Source organism: Rhinatrema bivittatum, chromosome 9 (assembly GCF_901001135.1).
Source record: "Rhinatrema bivittatum chromosome 9, aRhiBiv1.1, whole genome shotgun sequence".
In the NCBI taxonomy this organism is placed as follows: Eukaryota; Metazoa; Chordata; class Amphibia; order Gymnophiona; family Rhinatrematidae; genus Rhinatrema; species Rhinatrema bivittatum.
Genome location: NC_042623.1, coordinates 161,281,566 through 161,307,518, shown reverse-complemented (window position 1 = coordinate 161,307,518; position 25,953 = coordinate 161,281,566). Strand labels below are relative to the sequence as shown.

The 25,953-nt window shown below is 46.4% G+C and overlaps 1 protein-coding gene across 6 annotated transcripts in view; it reads right to left on the bottom strand.

Moving 5' to 3' along the window:
- Nucleotides 1-25,953, bottom strand: part of SAP130 (Sin3A associated protein 130) — a 147,014-nt gene that overhangs the window by 106,102 nt on the left and 14,959 nt on the right. For 4 of the 6 annotated variants that reach the window (XM_029615573.1, XM_029615571.1, XM_029615569.1 and 1 more), the window contains exons 8-9: nucleotides 13,159-13,309; nucleotides 9,200-9,290 (exon numbers count right to left, since the gene is read on the bottom strand). In XM_029615573.1, coding sequence (XP_029471433.1) covers nucleotides 9,200-9,290; nucleotides 13,159-13,309 — 242 coding nt within the window. The remainder of the gene's footprint in view (nucleotides 1-9,199; nucleotides 9,291-13,158; nucleotides 13,310-25,953) is intronic. The other 2 variants (XM_029615574.1, XM_029615570.1) reach the window with 1 other exon arrangement.

The window sequence follows — 25,953 nt, the reverse complement described above, 5'->3', positions numbered from 1 at the left end:
TTCCCACTCCCCAGGATCCAGGTGATGCCAGCTCAAAAAATCCGCTTGAACGTTGTCCAAGCCTGCAATGTGGGAAGCCATCAGCTTCTCCAGGTGCAGTTCCACCCAGCCGATCAGTTCCCGGGCTTCCTGAACCACTGTCCGGCTCTTGGACAGGGGCAGTAGAGCCTGTAGTGCCAGCCGAACCGCCCTGGTCTCCAATTGGTTGATCGACCAGGAGGCTTGCTTCGCTGACCACCAGCCTTGCACATAGTGCTCCTGACAGACTGCTCTCCAACTGGAGAGACTGGCAACCGTGGTCATTACTGTCCAAGTTGGGATATCCAAGTCTACTCCTCGATGTAGATTCTCCTACAGGAGCCACTAAGCAAGACTGGACCGAGCAAACTGTGGAAGTGGAAGAGGTAGCTGAAACAGTTCTGTAATGTAATGTAAAGGCGCACTCTATGCTTATGGCCAGGGACACAAGAATACTTAAACTCAGTAGAAAGTATAATTTCGTTTTATTAATCAAAATAAGTATTCTCGGGAGATGCTGGGTACTGGATGCCCTTTGTCTGACAAACTGACCAGCATCTCCTCGTATACAGGAATTACGGTATATAGGCATGATTAACTACTTACAGATCTGTCTTCCCGTGGGGCACTCACTTCTTCCGGGTACTACTTTTGTTGTCTTCCGGGTACTACTGTTTCAATAACCAGTCATCCAGAAATCAGAAACCTCTGTTCCTAGGAATTACTATGCAATAAACAAAACTTCGGACAGTTCGGACATCGGACCCCAGCAGGAAAGTAAAGCCGACCGAAGAGGTCGCATATGAGCAAACGCCCATGGCACCAACTCCAAGGTAGGAGCCATAGATCTGAGAACTTGCAAGTAATCCCAGACCCTGGGTGAACGCTTGTCCAACAATCCCCAGACCTGCGCTTGTAACTTGGAAATCCGCTCTTCGGTGAGGAAAACCTTCCCCATTATAGTGTTGAAACATGCTCCCAGGAATTCCAACATCTGTGATGGAACAAGGTTGCTCTTGGCCAGATTGACTACCCAGCCCAACAATTTCAGACGCTGAAGGACCAAGTCCACTGCCGCTCGACAAAGGGATTCTGACCTCACCCAAATCAGCCAGTTGTAAAAGTAAGGGTGGACCAGAACCCCTTCCTTCCGGAGTGATGCCGCCACCACTACCATCACCTTGGTAAAAGTCCTGGGTGCTGTCGCTAGGCCGAAGGGCAGAGCGCAAAATTGAAAATGCTCCCCCAGAATCACGAACCTCAGGTAGTGCTGATTGGATCAGATCCCAATACCTTACCCATTATAGTGTTGAAACATGCTCCCAGGAATTCCAACATCTGTGATGGAACAAGGTGGCTCTTGGCCAGATTGACTATCCAGCCCAACAATTTCAGGAACGCCTCTGTCAGATCCAGGTATGCAAGGAACTCCCCCTTGTGCACCGCTGCAATGGCGATACGTAGGGTCTCCATGCGGAACCTGGAGAGCTTCGCTTACATAGAAATGTCGGCAGAAGACCAAACGGCCCATCCAGTCTGCCCAGCAAGCTTTCACACTTATTTTTCTCATACTTATCTATTACTCTGACTGCTGAAGTCAGGGCCCTTATTGGTAACTTTTTGGTTCTAATTTCCTTCCACCCCCGCCACTGATGTAGAGAGCAGTGCTGGAGCTGTATCAAAGTGAAGTATCAGGCTTAATTGGTTCGAGTAGTAACCGCCGTAACAAGCAAGCTACTCCCATGCTTATTTGCTTACCCACACCATGCAATTCAGTCCTTGTTGGTAGTTGTCTGAATGTAAATCTTATCTTCATTCCCCCCTGCCATTGAAGCAGAGAGCTATGCTGGATATGCATTGAAGGTGAATATCAGGCTTATTTGGTTTGGGGTAGTAACCGCCGCAACAAGCAAACTACTCCCATGCTTATTCGTGAATGCAAATCCTTTTTCCCACATTTCCTCTTGCCGCTGAAGCACAGAGCAATGTTGGAGTCGCATTAACCGTGTGTATGTTTATTGAATAAGGGTATTAATCACCAGGTAGTAGCCGTCACTCCCGCAAGCCACCCCCATGCCTCTTCTCTTCATTCACATCCTCTAGACTTTATGGATCCAGTGTTTATCCCACGCCCCTTTGAAATCCTTCACAGTTTTGGTCTTCACCACTTCCTCCGGAAGGGCGTTCCAGGCATCCACCACCCTTTCCGTGAAGAAATACTTCCTGACATTGGTTCTGAGTCTTCCTCCCTGGAGTTTTAAATCGTGACCTCTGGTTCTGCTGATTTTTTTCCAACGGAAAATGTTTGTCATTGACTTTAAGAACATAAGAAAATGCCATACTGGGTCAGACCAAGGGTCCATCAAGCCCAGCATCCTGTTTCCAACAGTGGCTTTGGATCATTAAAACCTTTCAAGTATCTGAAAGTCTGTACCATATCACCCCTGCTCCTCCTTTCCTCCAGGGTATACGGAGCAGGAGTGATATGATACAGACTTTCAGATACTTGAAAGGTTTTAATGATCCAAAGTCAATGACAAACCTTTTCCGTTGGAAAAAAATCAGCAGAACCAGGGGTCCCATTTTAAAACTCCAGGGAGGAAGACTCAGAACCAATGTCAGGAAATATTTCTTCACGGAAAGGGTGGTGGATGCCTGGAACGCAGTATGGGATGGAACATGCCCTCTTTTTTGGGCAATATGAAATAAATGGAATAGCGACCCGTCCTTCACTCCTCCAGGGGCACCGGGACAATTGACCCTAAATCTCGTAGATGGCGAATGGTGTCTCGCACTGCCAACCTTTTCTTCTCGTAAGAGCATGGGGATACCACAAACCAATCTCTTAGCGGCCAAGCAAACTCTAAAGCGTAACCTTGATTTATCACATTTAAGACCCACTGGTCTGATATAAACTTGGCCCACTCCTCGTAAAAAAGAACCAGCCGGCCCCCTTATCACTGCAACAGAGGAGTGGACCGGCCTTGCCTCATTGGGAAGACTTGGCACCACCCACACCATGGGAAGCGCAATCTCTGCCAGATCTCTGGCCTTGAAAGGAAGGACTCCAGACTTGTTGTCTGCTCAAGAACTGTCTTGCCAAGGACCCAGATGACCGTGATGCTCAAAATTTTCAATTTCCTCGAAAACAAGGAGGAAAGGTGTTCTTTGCTTTCGGCTTATCTTCTGGCAGCTTGCGCACCTTATTCTCTCCCAAAGATTTGATGATCTCCTCCAAATCTTTACCGAAGAGTAATTTCATTTTAAAAGGGAGAGAGCCCAGATGCGCTTTGGAGGAAACGTTAGCCAACCAATTCCTCAACCACAGAAGTCTGCGGGCTGAAACAGCTGTCATAGTCCTGGAAGAAGTCCTGAGAAGATCGTATAATGCATCTGCACTGAGGGTCACCATGGCTTCCAGCCACTGCCTGAAGGGCCTCCGATTCAGATAAGGACTTATCCATCAGTAAGTGCTGCACCCAGCGAAGCCCTGCTTGCAACATGAAGCTGCTACACATAGCCGCTCGTGCTCCTAAGGTTGACACCTCAACATTTTCTTGAGGTGTGCTTCCAGCCTTATATCCTGAAGGTCCTTAAGAGCCATAGCACCAGCGCCTGGGATTGTTGTCTTTTTGGTAACTGCCGAAACTGAAGCATCCACCTTTGGGACCTTAAGAAGGTCCAGTGCCTCCTCTGGCAGTGGGATAAAGCTTATCCATAACCCTACTGATCATCAAACCCGTGTCCGGAGTATCCCACTCCCGGAACAGCAAAGCGCTAACCGAACCATGAAAGGGGAAAGCCTGGCTGGACTTCGAAGACCTTCCATGACCGGATTAAGAACATAAGAAATTGCCATGCTGGGTCAGACCAAGGGTCCATCAAGCCCAGAATCCTGTTTCCAACAGAGGCCAAACCAGGCCACAAGAACCTGGCAATTATCCAAACACTAAGAAGATACCATGCTACTGATGCAATTAATAGCAGTGGCTATTCCCTAAGTAAACTTGATTAATAGCCGTTAATGGACTTCTCCTCCAAGAACTTATCCAAACCTTTTTTGAACCCAGCTACACTAACTGCACTAACCACATCCTCTGGCAACAAATTCCAGAGCTTTATTGTGCGTTGAGTGAAAAAGAATTTTCTCCGATCAGTCTTAAATATGCTACTTGCTAACTTCATGGAATGCCCCCTAGTCCTTCTATTATTCGAAAGTGTAAATAACCGAGTCACATCTACTCGTTCAAGACCTCTCATGATCTTAAAGACCTCTAGCATATCCCCCCTAAGCCGTCTCTTCTCCAAGCTGAACAGCCCTAACCTCTTCAGCCTTTCCTCATAGGGGAGCTGTTCCATCCCCTTTTTCATTTTGGTTGCCCTTTTCTGTACCTTCTCCATCTCAACTATATCTTTTTTGAGATGCGGTGACCAGAATTGTACACAGTATTCAAGGTGTGGTCTCACCATGGAGCGATATAGAGGCATTATGACATTTTCCGTTTTATTAACCATACCCTTCCTAATAATTCCTAACATTGTTTGCTTTTTTGACTGCTGCAGCACACTGAGCCGAGATTTTAAAGTATTATCCACTATGATGCCTAGATCTTTTTCTTGGGTGGTAGCTCCTAATATGGAACCTAACATCGTGTAACTACAGCAAGGGTTATTTTTCCCTATATGCAACACCTTGCACTTATCCACATTAAATTTCATCTGCTGTTTGGATGCCCAATCTTCCAGTCTTGCAAGGTCCTCCTGTAATGTATCACAGTCTGCTTGCGATTTAACTACTCTGAATAATTTTGTATCATCCGCAAATTTGATAATGTCACTCGTCGTATTCCTTTCCAGATCATTTATATATATATTGAAAAGCACCGGTCCAAGTACAGATCCCTGAGGCACTCCACTGTTTACCCTTTTCCACTGAGAAAATTGACCATTTAGTCCTACTCTCTGTTTCCTGTCTTTTAACCAGTTAGTAATCCACAAAAGGACATCGCCTCCTATCCCATGACTTTTTAGTTTTAGATTCACCGCTCCCAAATTGGGATCTTCCCGGGGAGCCTCAATTCCCAGTTCTTCCAGAACCGCTGGTATAAAAGAGGGGCCAGCTCTTCTCTATGGAACAACCTAACCACCTTAGGGACATCCCCCTCAACTGCTAGGCTGTTAGTTAACCCAGGATCCAGGACCTGGTCCCCAGCACCAAGTTCAGATCCCTGGGGGCCCTGGGTCCTCCTGCCTCAAAGCCTCAGAGGAGCTGTCTGATGCAGACTGCAACACCACAGCCCTCTTGAGTCTGTCTTGTAGCCCCCACATCCTCTGGGACCCTAAGTCTCTTTGCCGTCCTGGGGGGGAAGCCCCTTATCCATATGGCGCTTAGCAGACTTCTTGGCCTTAGCCTTATGAAGTAAAAGAACAAACTAAGGAGAAGCTAGAGGAAGAATCATAACCTTACTCGGGATCCCCTGCACCTGTCACAGTTGAGCCTTTAAACAACCCGACTTCCCCCGGAGACTCCCACTTGCGGCGACAATGCAGGAGGGAAATCCCCCTCCGTGACCCACACCGGAGACCTGAAAGCTGCCAAAATGGCCTCCGTTCCTGTGCTGAGGGGTTAAGGGATCTGCCGAGGGCTGCTGCGCCAGACAGAGCCTCCCAGGCTCCCAGCAATGAGTAGATTGTTGCTCCGCTGTGTTCCCCAAAGGTCCCTCCCTCCCGGGGAGGCATCGGGAACAGAGACCACCATGCGAGAGCCGCGAATGCGCGTCTCCACAAGTCGAGCAGGTGGGCCCACGCAGCATTGGAAAGGCCAGGAGATAGAAAACTCAGCATGCAGTGGGCAGTATCAGCGCCAGGGAGGAAAGGGGAGAGCAGAGCCGCCAAAAAGCAGGATCAACAGAGGTGCAACAGTGAGTGAGCAGCACCACTGCTCTGCGCACTAGCTCCGACAAAGGCAACCCTCCTCCTTTTTGTTTTTTTAAACAGAAAAAGGAAAGCTTTACTTCTCTGTAAAATGGCAGCAGGCTCTGGGAGTCCTCCACAGGGAGAGTGAACAGAGACCTCTTGCTTTCGACTATACAGGTGAAACCCAAGCTGTTTGAACCATGTGGGCACCGTGCAGTTTAAAAAGCTGATGTTTGAACCACATAAAGCTCCCTTGATACAAAGCCCCATGGTGCAAACAACTCAGATTTCATCCAAGCAACCACATACAGGAGGTGCCCACCTCAGAAGCAGCAATCAGACTGGCTGGTCAAAGTTGGGGTGACAAGTAATTTTTTTGGGATGGGTCAATTGCAGTGTTCCCTCTAAGGATTGGATTGCTGTGAACAAAAATGTATGTTTGTGAGCACTACTTTCTTTGATGCTGCGAAGCGTGTCGGGGAGGAAAAACCTGTATTAAATGGGAAAAATGTGTGTTGAAATACATGCATGCAGCTTAAAGGGAACACTGCTTGGAACCAATATGATTATTAGGCCTACTGTAATGCATCTTGGCATGGGCTTAGTCCTCAGAGAGCCAAGAGAAAACAGAATTGCAATACAATACACTTTCTGTATTGAAACAGCACTAACTGACAGCACTCAAAGAGTAACAACCCTACTATGAAAAGGCAACACTGCAAATATTAAATCAAGCCTTAAAACACCAATACACCCCTCATTAGGAAATCAGAACAAGTCAAGCTGTTATAGATCCCTACACAGAAACATGCTAGCAGAATACCTCACATTAATCACACATGCCGAACACATACTCACCAAATACAGAGAGAGACACCATAAAGTATAAAAAGAAGTGTGCTGACAAAAAGTGAACTGGAAACTGTAACAAATCAAATTCTGTATATAATGCAACAATGAAAAAACCGAACTAATACCATTCATCAAAGGAATAAAATCAAGAAATATAAAAAATATCAACTGTAGTAAAGCCATACCAAGAAAAAGAATAATTTAAAACAGCTAACGAATAGAACATCCAATAATTAAAAACTCATAAAAATTTTCCAAATACAAATAAAATATTTCAAGAGACACATCAAATAACACCCAATAAATAAAACTAAAGGATCTTAATAAACCCTGCTTCTACATACCTGAGAACTTTTGATTTCCAGATGCCCTGACATTGTCATCCATTAGGAGGTAGAGAGGAAGGGGTGGGTTGTTGTGCAAAAAAACTCTCTTCTCTCTCATACACACACACTCTCTCTCACACATACTCTCAACTCCCATGCTACTGCACTGCTAAGAGAGAATTCAGTGCTTCTGATTTCTTTTGCTAAACTGAAAAGCAAAGACAGCAACTATAGAGCAACTTGACAAGATGTTAAAATTGAATTATAATAAATAAAATAAATTAAAATTATAATACATTTTTTAAAAAGTTGTTTAACTACAGAATGGGTCACTTGCAATGTGTTTCCAAGGCTCATGAGCCAAAAACTAATCAAAACTGTAAGTATTTATCTAAGGACAAATCGTAAAATAATTTTAATATACTTTTGATTTTTTTTTTATTCTCAGCTCTGTTAACCTATCAGTGAATGGTGAAAGCAAGAGCTAATCACCAGATACTGAGCAGACACCTCAGCTAAAAACCGTTTACAAACTACTTTTTACTCTCATTACATAATTTTATTTCCAATTTCCCGCAACCCTGACAGGTTAATTGCTCCGCCACCTCATCTTGATCATTGACAGTAGGTACCTGCATTGACCTTTGGCTTCACGCTCTGCGTCTCCTGCAGTCTCAGCCCCTTCACTCTATTTACCTCAAGTCTCCGTGATGCTCGCAACCGAGAATCGGACTAATATCCTCGAATTGCTGGCAAAAATAAGCAGCAGCAGCTCTCTAGTCAAGTTTTGGCACAGTCCTCAGCATGCTGGTGCTGAATGGATCAGTCGGGGCCTGGGGTCCTTCTTTGGGAGGCAGCAGTACCTGCTTCACTGCCGGCCTTAGCTGCGTTCCGCACGTCCTGAGCAATGCGCCTGCGTGGCTGCAAGGGTCAGTGCGTCGCATGACCTAAGCGCTGCCAATAGAGGGAGGGAAGAAGGTTGTATGAACCGCAAGGGCCCTCTCTGTCCTCTCTCACTGCTGGTGCGCTATGGCGAAAGATTTATGCGCCGGAGGGTAAAAAGTTGTGCTTAGCAGGAACAGTGGTCACGTGTCATCCCCTTGCCAACTCATAGTGACGCTGCTGCTTTACAACTGAGGGAAAGTGCTTTCATTTCCATTTCCCATGTAGTGGCCAATGGAAAATCATTTAAGAATAAATTTGCTAATACTGGATTTGGATTTAGCTCACGCCTTTTCACTGAAAACATAAGGCAAGTTATATTTATTTATTTATTTAACATTTTTATATACCGAAATTCATGTAGCAAAGTTACATATCATTTCGGTTTACATTATAACAGAAACAAGCATATAAGAATGCGATTACATCAAACCGGGAGAGTAAACTTGGATCAAGGAACTGGGGAGTAACTTACAAAGATTCAGGTATAGTAGGCAATTCTATGTCCCCAGAGGGTTTACAGTCTAAGGGGAGTTATTTACTAGAAGTGTTCTCCCATTTTGTGGGTAAAAAAATGCTTAGTAATAGGGCCCTAAGTCTGTACCTGAAGCAATGGAGGGTGAAGTGACTTGCCCAATGTCACAAGGTTTGGCAGCAGGATTTGAACCCTGGCTTCCCTGGTTCTCATCCTGCTGCTCCAACCACTAAGCTACTTTTCCACTCCACTTGTGTTTTAATGTATGGATTTACTTTGGGAGGGGAGTTAAGCTTTTCTTCTAAATCTTTGTTACCCCCCCCCCCCCCCCCAAAAAAAAAAAAACAAAACAAAAAAACTTAACTAGTGCAGCTGTTCATTCTTTCCACAATGATGCAATACATGTCTATACTATAAGGGCTGCTGTATATGTAAGAATTTAGTCTACCCTCTTGGAAGACCCCAGAACAATTCAAAGCCCACCACTGTTTAAGTATCACATAACCAAAATATAAATTCATTCCCCTTCTGACGATGAGGAGCACAAATCCCTTTTCTAAATCAGATCCAGAACTAACGGGGAGAAAAAAAAACCCACCCCAAAGAGGAGGAGATTTCACCAGCCCCCACTGCACAGGCCCTGCAAAGGGTGCCAGGCTGCAGGCCTCACCTGTAGTTGTTGCCGATGGAATCGTATTGGTTGCTAAGATGGGAGCAACAGTTGCTGCAGCTACAGGAGTCCCAGTACTGAAGATTGTCTTCTGAGGGGAGGCAACACAAATGCAGACACATTTAGTTCCAAAATACTCAAACACTATATGGATTCCATATTCTGCAAATTGTAAGGGGTCCTGCAAGACTATGAATACACAGACCTCTAGCACAGCCCAACCAATATAAAGGCCCCTCAGCTTCCAAAATGACAAGAAAATGGACTAGATGAACTCCCCAGACCTGCTTAGGATGCAAGTAATGAGCACAATATGCCCCATGATCTTCTTTCATTTCCAAATCTAAGTCTATTAGCAATAGATTCCATGGGGAAGGGCAAGTATCTCCATTATACCACCTTCCAATATTTAGCCCTATTTCCACACTGAAATCTGGGTTGCAGTTTATATGGAGTATTAACCCACCTAAGGCAAATTCCTACAGATCATCAGATGTGAGCTGCTGGGTTTCCCCTATCCCAAGAAGCAATGGCGTGTTCCCAAATCCCTCCACCCTTGAAAAACTGAAGATTTTTGTTCCCATCAGCTCTGAGCAGACAGTCTCTTGGCTCCTTGCATTCCTATTCTCTAACTCAGGGGTGGCTCAAACTGGTCAGTTGGGTTTTCAGGATATCCCTAATGAATATGCATAAGAAATATTTGCATACGCAGGAGGTAGTGCATACAAGTAAATCTCAATGCATATTCATTAGGGATATCCTGAAAACCTGACTGGGGGGAGTCCGTAGGACAGGGTTAAGCACCCCTGCTCTAACTCACATGTGAGAAAACACACAGACACCCTGCCTGCCCTTTTGTAGTCACTTACTGAGCTGCCTCAGATCCTACTCACTCTCTTGTCTGTTCCCCCTTTCTTTGTCACTAAAATCCTTGTGTCTGTCCTAATCATGTTTTTAATTCTGTTATTGTTTTCTCATATTCCCATTGGGCTTTCCTTCCTCTATATTCATATGACAACATCATCTTTGAGCTTCCAATTCTATGGAAAAGGTTACCTTCTTGTGCCGGCTATTTATCTGAATGTTTGTACCATATGTCCCTCATTCCTTCTTTCTTTTAGCGAGAACATCTTTAGCTCCTTCAGCCTCTGGGTGTGGCTATATAGTGCAGTCCATGTGCCACTTTGGTAGCCCTCCTTTGATGTGCCTCTAGCTTATCAGTGTCCTTTTATAAATATGATATTCTTCAGGGTTTGAAAAATTTGTACATAGAAACAGAAAATGACAGCAGAAAAGGACCAAACAGTCCATCCAGTCTGCCCAGCAAGCTTATGGTAGCATCTGCTGTGCCATACAAGTTACCCCCTTACTTAGTTTCCCAACCGTCAAAGTCAGGGCCCTTGTTGGTTGCTGTCTGAGCCCAATTCCCTGTTACCTCTTGTCGTTGAAGCAGAGAGCAATGTTGGAGTTGCATCCAAAGTATCAGGCATGTTGATTAAGGGTAGTAACCGCCACACCAGCAAGTTATCCCTATGTTTATTTGTTTTCCCAGACTGTAAAATCCAATGTCCTTGCTGGTTGCTGTCTGAATCTAATTCCCCTTTTCCCCCTGCCATTGAAGTAGAAAGCAATAATGGAGTTGCATCAACAGTATGAAGGTTTATTGGTTAAGGGTAGTAACCACCACACCCGAACGTTACCCTCATGCACCCTTTTCTTCATTTCCATCCTCTAGCCTTTAGAGATCCAGTGTTTATCCCATGCTCCTTTGAAATCTTTCACCATTTTTGTCTTCACCACCTCCTCTGGAAGGGCTTTCCAAGCATCCACCACCCTCTCCGTGAAGAAATATTTCCTGACATTGGTTCTGAATCGTCCTCTCTGGAGTTTCATTATGTGACCCCTAGTTCTAATGATTTATTTCCAATGGAAAAGGTTTGTCGATTGTGCATCATCAAAACCTTTCAGGTATCTGAAGGTCTGTATCAAGTCTCCCCTGCGCCTCCTCTCCTTCAGGGTATATATATTTAGGTCCTTCAAACTCTCCTCATAAGTCATTTGATGGAGCCCCCCCCCCCCCACCATTTTTGTCGCCCTTCTCTGGACTGCCTCCATCCTGTCTCCAGAACTGAACACAGTACTCTAGGTGAGACCCCACCAAGGACCTGTACAAGGGGGACTATCACTTCCTTTTTCTTACTGGTTATTCCTCTCTCTATGCAGCCCAGCATTCTTCTGGCTTTAGCTATCGCCTTGTCACATTGCTTCGCCACCTTTAGATTGTTAGACACTATCACCCCAAGGTCCCTCTCTTGCTCCATGCACAACAGCCCTTCACCCCCCCCCCCCCCCCCCCCCAAGCAGTACAGCTCTTTTGGATTACCACACCCCAGATGCATGACTCTGCACTTCTTGGCACTGAATCCCAGCTGCCATATCTTTGACCACTGTTCAAGGTTCCTTAAATCACTTCTCATTCTCTCTACTCCTTCTGGCGTGTTCACTCTGTTGCAGATCTTAGTATCATCCGCAAAAAGACAAACTTTACCTTCTATCTCTTCCGCAATGCCGCTCACAAAGATAGTGAACAGGACTGGTCCCAACACCGATCCTTGCGGCACACCGCTTAACACCATTCTCTCTTCAGAGTAGGTTCCATCACACGCTGTCTCTATCCGTCAACCAGTTTGTAATCCAGGCCACCACCTTGGCGCTCACTCCCAAGCTTCTCATTTGGGTTTCAGCAAAACTTTTGATACGGTCCCAAGTAGATCACATCAAATGCTCTTCCTTGATCCAATTCCTTAGTCACCCAATCAAAAAAGTCAATCAGATTTGTCTGACAGGACCTTCCTCTGGTGAATCCATGCTGTCTCTGGTCCAGCAATTCTTCTGACTGTAATTAGTTCTAGGACTTATTCACCAGGTCTAAAATGTATTTGCCATGTGCATTTTTTGCCACCACCTCCTCACCCTCCACAAACCCCAATCATTTGTTTTAAGGGAGGCAAGTGACAGGAGTATGTGGTAAGTGCATTTTCTTTCACACATTCCCTGCCCCAGACAGTCTTTTCTCTGTCCTCCTCCTTCCCCACCTCACGCAGGTGCAGTCCTCCTTCCCCCATCATTCATCTTCCTACCCCCATTATGCCTTTTTTCATGAACCCAGGTATACCATTAGCCTTCTCAGACATGATTATTATCTTTCTTGTTTGGCAACTATCAGATCTTCCTCTCTCAAATAATATTCGACCCTTGGATTTCTGCATCCCAAAAAAAAAAATAAAATCTTGTATTTCAACAAAAAACAGTCACCAAACCCTTGACCATTATTTCATTTTTTTCTACATTTTTTGTCCTCTTGGAATGTCCACTTTTTTTATTGATTACATATCATTTGCAAACAGGCATACTTTCCCTTCTAGCCATTTCACAATGTACATTTCTATTGCAATCTATTAGCTTCAAATTATATTGTTTTGACAAATATTTTGTGGCTATTTGGTATTCAGCCAATCCCAACAGTCAATACTCAGTAGATTGTTATTTTGGCCCAGCAGTTTCTTCCTACTTTGTTGGGCTTACAGTTCAATAGGACCCAGCCCCTACTCTATGTTACAGCATCATGTGCTACCATTCACAGTTATCTGAGGATTTTTCCCATTTTAACCTTCTCCCATCTAGCCCAGCCATTTTAGAAACCAGGGGTCACAGACTGTGGCTCTTTCAAAATCTGGTATGTATGCACCTAGAGTTTGGCCACGAGGTGCTACCATTGTACAAACATCAGCAGTCTTAGCCAGCAAGCCAGCCAAAAGAGCAAAGGTTGGGCTCAGGAATCAAAACTCAGATACACTGCCACTAAGCCATCAGGCCAATGCATTAGACACCAAATTCTGATGACCCCATGTCGAACACAAGCTAAAGATGCAGCAATGGGTGCCAAGAGTGACACATACCTGGGTCATAGGGTGCAGTTGCTGTTTCTGTGATCCCAGCGCTGGATGGGATGGCAGGGTAATGCGTGTGGCTGTGTCCCGAGGCTGTGAAGGGCGCTGAATACTGATTGCTGCAGGAGGTGGGTGCTGTTGGATGGAAAGGGTTGGCCTGCTGAAAAAAAAAAAAAAAAAGATTAACAAGGAATCACTTCCCTGAAGGTTTTTTGTATTTCTTTTGGGTAAACTAGCAACTTCCAGTTTATCTGTTCTCAGCATATAAAGCAAATGTATGGCATTGGTTTTTTTTATGCTGGAAGAAACATTCCTGTTCATACACTAGATCAGTCCAGACAAGTGGGTTTATGCATCCCTACCAGCAGATGGAGGCAGAGAACAAAACTTTGAAAAAAGACTGTTTGAAGTCTTGGCTCTGAGCCTTAGGGCTGCAGTCTGCACCAATCTAATGCGGAGGGCCTATTTGTGCTGGGTGCAGAACGCGCAGGTGAAGGCAGCGGAAACCTCTGCGGAGCCTGGCCAGGATGCTCGGTTGGAAGTGGGGGTGGCGTATGTGGCCGATGCCCTCTAAGATATGCTTCACACTTCAGCTAGGAATATGGTATCCATGGTAGCCGCGTGAAGGCTTCTGTGGCTACGCAATTGGTCGGCGGATGTGTGGTCGAAGGCACAGCTTTGTAATCTCCCCTTCAAAAGGAAGGTTATTGTTTGGGGAGGATCTAGAAAAGCTAATGAAGCATTTGGCAGATTCTAAAAGGAATGTTGCCTGAAGATAAGTAGGGAACTAAGAAAACCTTCCCGCCTTGCACTCGCTTCTGTGAAATGAGATTTCGCTCCAGCGGAGGTTCTTCAGGCTCTACGCAGAAGCAGGGTTCAGGAAGGCAGCAGTCCTTTCAAGGACCCATAGACCAGCCAGAGAGAGTTCTGGACAGGGCTCCGGAGGTGCAAAGCCCGTCCAATGAAGGCAGGCTGGTCCACTCCTCCCTGGTGGCGGTCGGAGGAAGATTATCCCGGTTTTGCAAGAACTGGACCAGAATCACTTTTGACCAATGGGTGTTGGAAGTAATAAGGGAAGGCTACGCTTTAGAATTTTCTCAACCCCCTCAAAGATGCCTTCGTGGTGTCCTGTTGCGTTACGCCCGGCAAGTGGGCGGCAGTACGAGACACTCCGTTGCGGCTGCAGCGATTGGAAGCCATCTTCCCGGTGCCGCAAGAGGAACACGGTCAGGGAAGGTATTCTGTGAACTTTGTGGTTCCCAAGAAGGAGGGCTCATTTCGGCCCATTCTGGATCTGCAGCATTGCGGGTGCCATGTTTTCTGATGGAAACGTTACTAACTGTGATTGCAGCAATGCGCAAAGGGGAGTTTCTGGCCTCCTTGTATTTTACGGAGGCATATCTCCACATTCCCATCAGAGCAGACCATCAGACGTTTCTACACTTCACGGTACTAGGGGAGCATTTTCAGTTTTGAGCTCCTCCCTTCGGACTAGCTATTGGTCCGAGAACATTCACAAAAGATGATGGTGGGTAGTGGTGGCAGCCCTCAGAAGAGAAGGGATACTGCTGCATCTGTATCTGGACGATTGGCTCATTTGGGCGAAGTCAGAGGTGGAGTGTCTGTTCCATTCAGCGAGTGACGGAGCACCTGCAGAACCTGGGCTGGGTGATAAACCGGACAAAGAACCATCTGGAATTGTCCCAGTCCTTGGATTATCTGGGAGCACGATTTGACACCCGGTTAGGTAAGGTGTTTCTTACCCCAGAAAGATGCTAAACTTGCAGTCGCAAGTGGTTTGGGTGAGGGACCTATTGGTCTCTAAGGTCTGGGATTATCTTTAGGTGCTAGGCTCCATGGCTTCTGTGCTGAATTTGGTGTCATGGGTGTTTGCGCACATGCAGCCACTTCAGAAGATACTCCTGACCCATTGGAATCTGATGTTGGAGGAGTTTCAGCTGCTGCTACCACTCCAGAAGGAATCCAGGTCCAGTCTCTCATGGCTGTCGCGGTCCAATTTAGAGAAGGGAGTGGATTTGGAGGTTCCAGACTGGGTGGTAGTGACCACAGATGCCAGTCTCAGCAGTTGGGGAGCGATATGTCAAGGATCTACAGCCCAAGGGCAGGGGTCTTGATGGAAGCGTCCTGGTCAGTCAACTATCTGGAAACAAGGGCGGTCTGGAGGGCACTGTTCTTTCTTCCTTGGACTTGAGGACGAGCGGTACATATATTCTCCGACAATGCAATGATGGTGGCCTATATCAATCGACAGGGCAGAACGAAGAGTCATCTGGTGGCTCAGGAAGTTCACAAACTCTTTGCCTGGTCAGAGCTTCATCTATTGGCTCTCGCGTCTCATGTAGCAGGCGGATCATCTCAGCAGACAACAGCTGGACCCGGGAGAATGGGAGCTGTCAGCGGGCCTTTGCGCTCATTCCATGCAGGTGGGGCGAACCCCAGTTTGATTTCATGTAACAAGGAAGAATGCCAAGGTGACCAGGTTTTACAGCCGCTGAAGGGATTTCGGCTCCGCAGGGATTGACGCCCTAGTTCAGCCGTGGCCCGAAAGGCCCCTGCTATAGTCTTTCCTCTGTGGCTACTCGTAGGTCGAGTGTTGCGTTGCATGGAGCAGCATCAGGGACAAGTGATCCCGGTAGTGCCGGAGTGGCCGCGCCATCCTTGGTTTGCAGATCTGGTTCAGCTAGCAGTAGATGGGCCCATTCGGTTAAGCCACCTGAGGGGACTGCTACATCAGGGATCCATCTTGTTGGAGCAGGCGGATCACTTCTGTTTAGCGGCTTGGCTTTCGAGAGGCGAAGTTTCCACTTGAAAGGATATTTCGAAACGGTGATTGTTACTCTTCTTCAGGCTAGAAGACACTCCATTTTTTTTGGCATATATCAGAGCCTGGAGAGTGTTTCAGTCCTGGTGTGGAGGTACATGATGCTGATCTTTTGCAAGCGAACGCAGTCCAAGTCTTGGCCTTTATGCAGGAAGGCTTGTCAAAGGGTTTGGCCAATAATTCTCTCCGAGGTGGCAGCCTTGGGTCGTTTCAGAGGGAGGCTGCAGGGAAGACCCTTAGCATCTCATCTGGATGTAGCGCATTTTCTGAAAGAAGCGAAGCATTTGCATCCTCCAGTCTGTAGAGTTTGTCCGTCCTGGAATCTTAACTTGGTCCTACGAGTACTGTGTGGTCCTCCCTTCAAATTTTTGCGAAGGGCTACTTTGAAGGCTCTTGCCCTGAAGGCGTGTTCCTGGTGGCGATATGCTTGGCAAGACGGATTTCTGAGCTCTAAGCCTTATCGAGCAGAGAGCCTTTTTTGCGAATTTCTGATGATGGAGTTTCATTGCGGATGGTTCCTTCTTTTTTGCCCAAGGTAGTATTGTCTTTTTATCTTAGTCAGATGGTGGAGCTGCCGGGGTTTTCTCACCTGACGCCCGAGTCTCCCCATGCGAGGGAGCTCCATCTTTTGGATTTGCGTCGGGTTCTCCTCAGATATCTCAAGGTAACCAATGGCTTTTGGTGCTCAGATCATCTTTTTGTATTTTTCAGTGGACCAAAGAAAGGATGCAAAGCAACTAAGAGTACGATTGCTCGTTGGTTGAAGGAAGCGATAGTTTAGGCCTATATTAGTAAAGGTTGGTCGATCCCTGTGGGATTGCCTGCGCATTCCACTAGGGCACAGGCAGCCTTCTGGGCGGAGGGTCAGTGTCGCTGCAGGAGATTTATTGGGTGGCAACTTGGTCCTATTTGCACATTTTTACCAGGCATTACCGTTTGGATGTCAGGGCCACAGAGGAGGGCTCCTTTGGTGAGAGTATACTATGTGCAGGTCTTTCGGGATCCCACCCAGTTCAGGGGTCAGTTTGGTTGGGAGTTTACAACTTGTGCCCCAGCTTTTGGTTGTTTTTTTTTAAGAGGAAAAGATCCTGGCGTTTGGGGTTAGATATCTTGGCTTGAGTACAGATCAATACTGATGGACTGCAGGTGGCACTCTCAGATATGTAGCAGTGCCTCAAAGTTTTGTTCTCTGCCTCCATCTGCTGGTAGGGATGCATAAACCCACTTGTCTAGACTGATCTGTGGTACTCCAGGAACCAAAATTAGCAGGTAAAAACCAAATTTTCCTATTTAGAGAAAGAAATCAAGGAATCTAATTGGCTGTAACAGTTCCAGGCTTTCCCATAATGGACTGTAAAGACATTATTCAAACCTAAATTATAAATAGTTGAACTGATAAAGCTTTTGAATCATCAGAAATGAACTTTGAAGATTCTACTTCCTTGAGTCAAGAATTGTGTTCTTGACTCCACAAAAGAAAGTATCCCATCTGAAGCGAAAGCTTTCATGACTGTGCCACTTTCAGCAAACCAGAGCTTATCTCTTCCCTCTGTGAAATATGAAAACTGGTTCTTACATGCTAATTTTCATTCCTGGAATACCACAGATCAGTCCAGACTCCTGGTTTTGCCTTTCTGCCAGCAGATGGAGAGAGAAAAAAAATGTTTCACTGACACTGGCACGTAACCTCATGTGCTTCCTGTAGACCAGGGGTCGGGAACCCATGGCTCGCGAGCCAGATATGGCTCTTTTGAGGGCTGCATCTGGCTCGCAGACAGTCGCCACACTTTCCCGCTGACCCAGCTGCTCCCCGGTCCTCCTCCGCCCGGGCTTAAAATGCTGTCAGCCCGGGCGGAACGCGGCAGGACAGCTGGAGTCAGCGGCACCGGCGTGCTCTCTTCTTCCAGCCCCCCCCCCCCCCCCCGCGGCCCGGAAGAGGAAGTGGAGAGTGTCGGGTGCCTGTGCGGCAAGAAGAGGCCACGCTAGTGCGCTCGGCATCGGCCCGAAGAAAAGAAGACTGCAGCGCGGCTCGGAGGAAAATGAAGAGCTTCAACCGCGGCCGATGGGACTCCGCCTCCGCGAGGGCTGAAAATGAAGAGGTTAGCGTTGGGAGGAGGCTGCTGCCGCGCGTTCCCGGGGTGGGGGGGAGAGAGAGAGAGTGAATGAGCGAGCAAGCATGTGTGTTTGCTTGCTCATTCACTCTCTCTCTCCCCCACCCCCACCCCGGGAACTCACGGCGGCAGCAGCCTCCTCCCAACGCTAACCTCTTCATTTTCAGCCCTCGCGGAGGCGGAGTCCCATCGGCCGCGGTTGAAGCTCTTCATTTTCCTCTGAGCCGCGCTGCAGTCTTCTTTTCTTCGGGCCGATGCCGAGCGCACTAGCGTGGCCTCTTCTTGCCGCGCAGGCACCCGACACTCTCCACTTCCTCTTCCGGGCCGCGGGGGGGGGACCTGTGTGTGTGTGTGTGTGTGTGTGAGAGTGAGAGATTGCATGTATGTGAATGATTGAGAGCCTGTACATGTGAAAGAGAGTATGTCTGTGATTGAGAGCCTGCCTGTGAGAGAGAGAGCATGAATGTAAGTTTACCATTGGGAACCTGTATGTGTAAGTTTGTGATTGAAAACCTGTTTGTGTGAAAGAGTATGTGTGTATGATTGAGATCCTTTGTGTGTGAGAGAAATCATGTGTATGTATGACTAAGAGCCTGTGTGTATAAGTAAGAGAGAGATCATGTGTGTCTGTGTGTGATTGAGAGCTGGTTTAGGTGATGGAGCATGTGAGTATGTGATTGAGAGCCTGTGTTTTAAATGAGAGAGAGAGAGACCATGTGTATCTGTGTGTGATTGAGAGCTGATTTAGGTGAGGGAGCATGTGAGTATGTGATTGAGAGCCTGTGTTTAAATGAGAGAGAGAGAGACCATGTGTGTCTGTGTGTGATTGAGAGCTGATTTAGATGAGGGAGCATGTGAGTATGGGATTGAGAACCTGTGTGTAAATGAGAGAGAGAGAGGACATGTTTGTAAGCATGTGAATGAGAGTCTGTGTGTGAGAGAAAAAGACAGCATGTATTTATGTGATTGAAAGCCTGTGTGTGTTTGTAAGCATGAAAAGATAGACAGCATGTGTGTAAATGTGTAATTAAGAGCCTATATAAGTGAGTGAGAAAAAACGTGTATATGTGAGTACTGAGAGCATGTGTGTATAGGTGTGTCATTGAGAGCCAGTGTGAGAGAGAGCGCTGGTATGTGACTGAGAGAGGAGAAAGTTCCAAGCAAACCACCCCACCTCCTGCTAATTCAGAACAATCTCAGGACACCTGGATATCAAACGTTCCCAGGTATGCAGAGCAAAAAAATTTTTGTATCATTATTTTTCATTACTGGGTCTTTGTGTCTGCTATTTTGAAATATTTTGTTGGTATCTGGAAATGTTTTATATGTGGTTTTTATTGGATATTCCACTCATTAGCTGTTTCGAAATATGTTCTTTTTGTTAGTACAGTTTTACTGCTGATGATTTTATATTTCTTGATCTGTTTTATAAGGATGGGTGATGTTTCTTTTTTCCTTTGTTACACTGCATACAGAGACTCTGGCTTGTTGCAGTTTCCAATTCAGTTTTTTCTGCATGCTTCTTGTTATGCGTTTTGGTCTCTTTATTCTATGTTAGGTGAGGGACAGCACGTGATTCAGGTGAGGTTTTCTGCTGGCGTGTAGTTTCTGTGTAGGACTCTATAGCAGCCTGACTTGGTCCGTTTTCCTAATAGGAGATGTATTGGTGTCTTAAGGCCTGGTGTAATATTTTCAGAGACTTATTGTACTTTAAAAGTGTGATCTTACATAAAATGCACACATTTACTTATATTTAGTTTTAAACATATTGTATGGCTCTCATGGAATTACATTTTAAAATATGTGGCGTTTATGGCTCTCTCAGCCAAAAAGGTTCCTGACCCCTGCTGTAGACCCTCAGTGTGACCTGTACTCAATCCAAGATGAGAATAACTAACTAACAGAGACTCCCCAAGGCTCTTCAACAAGCCTCAAATTGGAACCCCGTTTCAACACCACAAATTAGAACAGCACTGAACCCAACAAGCAAGTCTGCATCATTTACATACTGCCAATACGAGCATACTTTCCTGATTAGGTGGTGCTCTGGACTGATCTGGGGTATTCCAGAAAAGAACATTAGCTGGTAAGAGCCAATTTTCCTTTTCATACCCCAGATCAGTTCAGACTCTCCTAAACTGGGTGGGAACGTGATAGTCCCGCTCACAGTACTCTTACCAAATCTCATGGAATCCGGAGCTCGGACATCCAACTGATAACGTGTGGAAAAAATGTATAACAACTTCCAAGTAGTCACTTGACAGATTTCTTGCAGAGTCACTGGTTGACACTCGGCCCAGGAGGTCACCTGAGACCGAGCTGAGTGAGCCATTAGACCCTCTGGCACTGGTCTACCCCTATAAACATAAATCAATCCAATCGCCTCCTTCAGCCAACACACAATAGTAACCTTGGATACCTTGCACCCCTTCCTTGGCCCATTCCAAAGCACCAAGAGGTGATCTGACTTCCATAAACTATTAGTCACCTTAAGTTATTTCAACAAAGCCTGCCGTACATCCAACACCTGAAGTTCCTTCATATGAAATACAGATGACTCCAAATTTGGAAAAGCAGGAAGTTCCACTGTCTGACTACAATGGAACAAAGAAATAACCTTAGGTAAAAAAAAGAGGGCACTGTGTGCAATGACACCCAAGTCTCCATAATCTGTAGAAATGGATCTCTAAAAGACAATGCCTAAAGTTTGGAAATTCTGGCCAAACTAATTGCCACAAAAAAAAACCCCAACAATAAAAAAAAAAAACCCACATCATCAGGGTTAAATCCTTTATAGTCACTCTCTTCAGCAGGTTAAACAGAACCTCACACATCACCCTCAGAACCAAATTAAGATTCCACGAGGGTCATACAGTATCTTCTGCACCGGGGGACACAAATGTTTCGTTCCTCTAAGAAAACGAGTCACATCCAGATGCAAGGCTAGGGACACTCCCTGCTCTTTGCCTCAAAGACAGCCTAAAGCCACCACCTTCGCTCAAAGGGAATTAAAGGCTAGTCTTTTAACCAAACCCTTATGCAGAAAAGCCAAGATTTGGGAAACTGAAGCTCGAGTAGGCTGCACTCCCTGTTTGACACACCAGGCCTCAAAAATCCTCCACACTCTAATACAGGCCAAGGATATGGATAGTCTTCTAGCCTACAATAAGGTGGTGAAGGTCTCTTTGGAATAATCCTTCAATCTCAAGCACTTACTTTCTAAAGCCAAGCCGTGAGACAGAAGCGATTCGCTTGATTAAAAAATATTGGACCCTGATGAAGATGATCCATAACGGCCCATCCACTGCCAAGTTGACTAGGTCTACTAACCATGATCGACATAGCCACTCTGAATCCACCAGAATTACCTCACCCTGATGTTTTTCTCTATTCATCATAGCACCTTGCCTACCAATGGCCATGGAGAAAACACAAAAAAAAAGAATCTCCGGTGGCCACAACAGAACCAGCTCGTTGACTCCTTCTGCCTCGTGTTCTCGCCTGTGACTGTAAAATGGAGATGCCTTGGCGTTCCATCTCGAAACCATAAAATCCATGTGGGATGTTCCCCCATCTGGCCTGAATTAGGTACATTGCTTCCTCCAACAACTTCCACTTTCCAGAGTCTAGCTTTTGCAGACTGATAAAATCCACCTGCACTTTGTCCATCCTGGCTATGTGAGACACCACCAGGACTGTTAGATGTTGCTCCGCCCAGCGAACCAATATGGGCCTCTTGAGCAACCACTCGACTATTGATCCCTCCCTGCTAGTTGATATAAGCCACCATTGTTGCATTATCCAACAGAACATGCATTGCATGACCTTGCAACCATGGCAGAAAGGAAAGTAATGCTAAGCACATTGCACTCGTCTCTAACCGATTGATATACCATGATGCCTCCTCTGCCAACCATCGGCCTTGCGCTGTCTGATCTTGACACACCACTCCCCAACCAGAGAGGCTGGATCAGGGTCACTACCACCCAATGCAGGACTTCCAACTCCATTCCTAGTTTCAGAATGGCTTGACCAAGCAACCATAAAAGACTCGACATGGACCCCTCCCCCCTAAGCGGAAGTGGAAGATGAAACTCCTACGAGAACTGGTTCCAATGGGAGAGGAGCCATCTCTGAAGGGGCTGCATGTGAGCGAATGCCTATGGAACTAGCTCTAGTGTCAATGCCATAGAACCTAGCACCTGCAAATAGTCCCAAACTCTGGGTACAGAAAAAGTCTTAACAGGCAGTGAACTTGAGTCTGTAGTTTCACCACACTATGAGAAATAACTTGCCAAGTCACATGTTGAAACAAGCCTCAAGGTACTCTGGAGATTAGGATGGCCTTAGATAGCCCACAGACAACCTCTCCATGACCTGCTGTTCCACCTGTTGACAGAGGTCCTTCAACTTTGCCCGAATGAGCCAGTCTTCCAGATACAGATGCTCCAGTACCCCTTCCTTTCTGAGTGCTGCTGCCACCACTACTATACTATTACACTGATGAATGTATGCGGTGCAGACACCAACCCAAAAGGAAGGGTGAAAAACTGAAAATCTTCCTCCAGAATCATAAACCTTAGGAACTTCTGGTGCTCCAGCCTGATTGGTATATGCAGATATGCCTCCATGAGGACTAGTGATGCCAGGAACTCTCCTTTGCGTATCGCTGCTATGACTCAGAACAGGGTCTCCATATGAAATCTGGGTACGCTGAAGGCCGCATTCACTTTTTTAAAATCCTGAATGTTCCCTCCTTTTTTGGTACCATGAAATAAATGGAATACCTTCCTTCTTTTTCTCTGTTCCTCTTGGGGAACTGGCACTATAGCCCCCAGGAGCCACAAGCAGTGTCACTGTCTCTTGAACAACTACCCGCTTATCTTGGGGAGCACAAGAGGAGATTTATGTAGGCTTCTTGTACTGGTCGAGCAAATTCTAAAATGTAACAGTCTCTTATCACTTCTAGACCCACTGTTCCATTCTTCATAAGAGAGAGCCAAATCGCACCCCCCCCCCCCGACAGCTGGAAGAGAAGGGTGGACTGGCCTCACCTCACTGTGAAAGCTTAGCCCCCCCCCCCCCCCCAGTTCCCTAGTCAGCTTTGTCTCAGGTCGGCTTCCATCCACCTTGAGAGGGCTGTACCCTGTCCAAGCTTGCCTCTGAACTGCCGAAGGACCTCTGTCCTGCCAAAATCTCCTATTATTCCTAAAGTCCCCTTCAGCAATTTATGCCATTTGGACTCTCCTAGATGTTTCATCAGCTGCTCTAAGTCCTCCACAAACAAGAGCTTGCCCTTGAATGGCAGGGCCCTTCACTGAGACTTTGTTCAAACATCAGCTGAACAGTTTCTCAACCAAAGCAGTCGCCTGGCAGACACTGCTGACATCATAATCCTGGAAGACGTTCTTATCAAGTCACACAATGCATCCGCCATATAGGTCACTGCCATCTCCAAGCATTCAGCCAGCTTGGTGAAGGACACTGATATAGACTCCTTCGCCTGCAAGTGCTGAACCCAGCGCAAACATACCCTTTGCATAAAACTGCTGTAGACCACAGCCCAGATGCCTAAAGCTGAGACCTCAACAATTCTTGGTTACCACTAAAACCAGAGCATACACCTCTGAAAGCATCAATAGCTCGAGTATCTCCTCCAGTAACAGGCTGAAAGCCATTGCCTTTCCAACCTTCAGGCTGGTCTCAGGAGTGTCCCATTCCCTGTCAACCAATTTCTTTACTGACTTGTGAAAGGGAAAAGTCTTCGCTGGTCCACTCAAGCCATACATGATGGAATCCACCCCTTCCTGGTCAGAATTTTCCTGTGGAAGTCTGATGCGTAGCTCCTTAAGCACATGCAGAATCAAGGGCCACAATTTTACCTGGTCAAAAAGCTAGACGACCATAGGGCCGTCCCCTTCCTACACCTTCTCCGGATCAGACAAATCCTGAGTGGCCTCCGCTCCCGGAGATCCATCTGCACGATCATCCATGTCCTTGGAGTCCTCAGTCTCCTCCAATGGTTACTCGGCTATCCAAACAAACCAAGCATCCTTTGGATGCTCACATACCCCTTTCTTCTCAGTCACCTTGGACCTTTTTGCAGGGCGCAAGCCACATTAAAGCTCACCCTGGGCTGAGGTCTCTTCTCCCCTGCTGCCTTTCTGGCAAGATGAGCTCTATGCAGAAGAAACATAAAATCAGAAGAAAAAGATAGAGAATCCTCAGAATCCTCCTCCAGCATGGCCTCCTCATTTTTAGAGGCTTCCTGCATCTCTGCAGGACTTTGCACGGCCAGAGATAAAGAAAGCAGGGAATCCCCTGCCTCCCCAAGCGACTCAGTCACTGCTGCCACTGAAGCCAAAATGCTGCCATTCCTGCACTTACAAGGAAGGCATCAGCAGCAGCCCCAGATGCTCTGCCGACCTGTAGCCCATCCCATCCAAACTACCTCTTCCACGGAGAAGAAATGGGCACATAACGGAGAAATTACTTACCTGATAATTTCATTTTCCTTAGTGTAGACAGATGGACTAAAGACCAATGGGTTTTGTGCTCCGCTGCTAGCAGATGGAGACGGGAGTCAGGTTTCAAAACTGATGTCACCTTAGATATACCCCTGCGGTGACCTCAGCCATTCAGTATTCTCTTCAAAAGCAATTGTGGACATACTATTAAAAAACTTGAATAAAATTTGGATACAACTTAATAACAATTAAAAAAAAAAAACTGGTGACCATAACTGTACTCAACCAAATATAAGCGCTGAATCCCAGCAATATTCTAGATGCCCTGATCTAGGGATAGGGTGACTGCTTACCGGTAACCTTTTAGAATCGAGATTCATCTCATGGGTGATTCCTGGGTACCGTTCATGGGCAGCTGTGGGTGTCCATCGGTCCATCTGTGGGAGTCCATCTGTCTACACTAAGGAAAACAAAATTATCAGGTAAGTAATTTCTCCATTTCCTAACATGTAGCTAGATGGATTCAGGACCAATGGGATGTACAAAAGCTATTCCTGAATGAGGCAGGAGGCTGCCCATGGTTCGGTTAGCACCGCCCTTGCGGGCCTGGATGTCCAGGCGATAGAACTTGGAGAAGGTGTGTAAAAAGGACCATGTCGCTGCTCGACAGATGTTGACTGGAGACAATAGCTTAGCTTCCACTCAGGATACTGCCTGGGCCCTAGTGGAATGAGCTTTAACCTGAAAGGGTAAAGGCTTCTCTGCCTCTACATAAACTCCCGTGATCACTTCCTTGATCCAGTGAGCTATAGTAGCTCACGAAGCTGCTTTGCCTTTTTTCCTTCCACCGTGAAGAACAAATAAGCGGTCCGTCTTGCGCACCGATTCTGAACGTTCCAGATTACCACACTAAAATTCTACTGATGTTCAAGTGGCATAGGAGGCGTCCTGTGCCTTGCATCTATCTAGGGTCGGTAAGGAAATGGACTGGTTCAGGTGAAACTCCAAGACTACCTTTAGTAAGAAGTAATGGTACGAAGCCGTAACGTTCCTGGAGTAAACCGGAGGAACGGCTCCAGACATGAGTTCAGAGATGCAATGAACCGAGCATATCACCACCAAGAATACAGTCTTCAGCGTTAATAGGTGTAGAGAGACTGCACAACGGCCAAAGGAAGGCCCTGCTAAAAAGTCCAATACTAGATTGGAGGTTCTACAGGGGGACCGACCACTTTAAGGGTGGTCGGAGGTGTTTAACCCCTTTTAGGAAACAGCCCAAGTCCTGATGCCTAAATAGGCGGGTTCCATTCACCTCATCCCTGAAACAGGAGAGAACTGCCATGTGGACCTTCAAGGAGTTGAGGGACAACCTTTGTTCAGACCG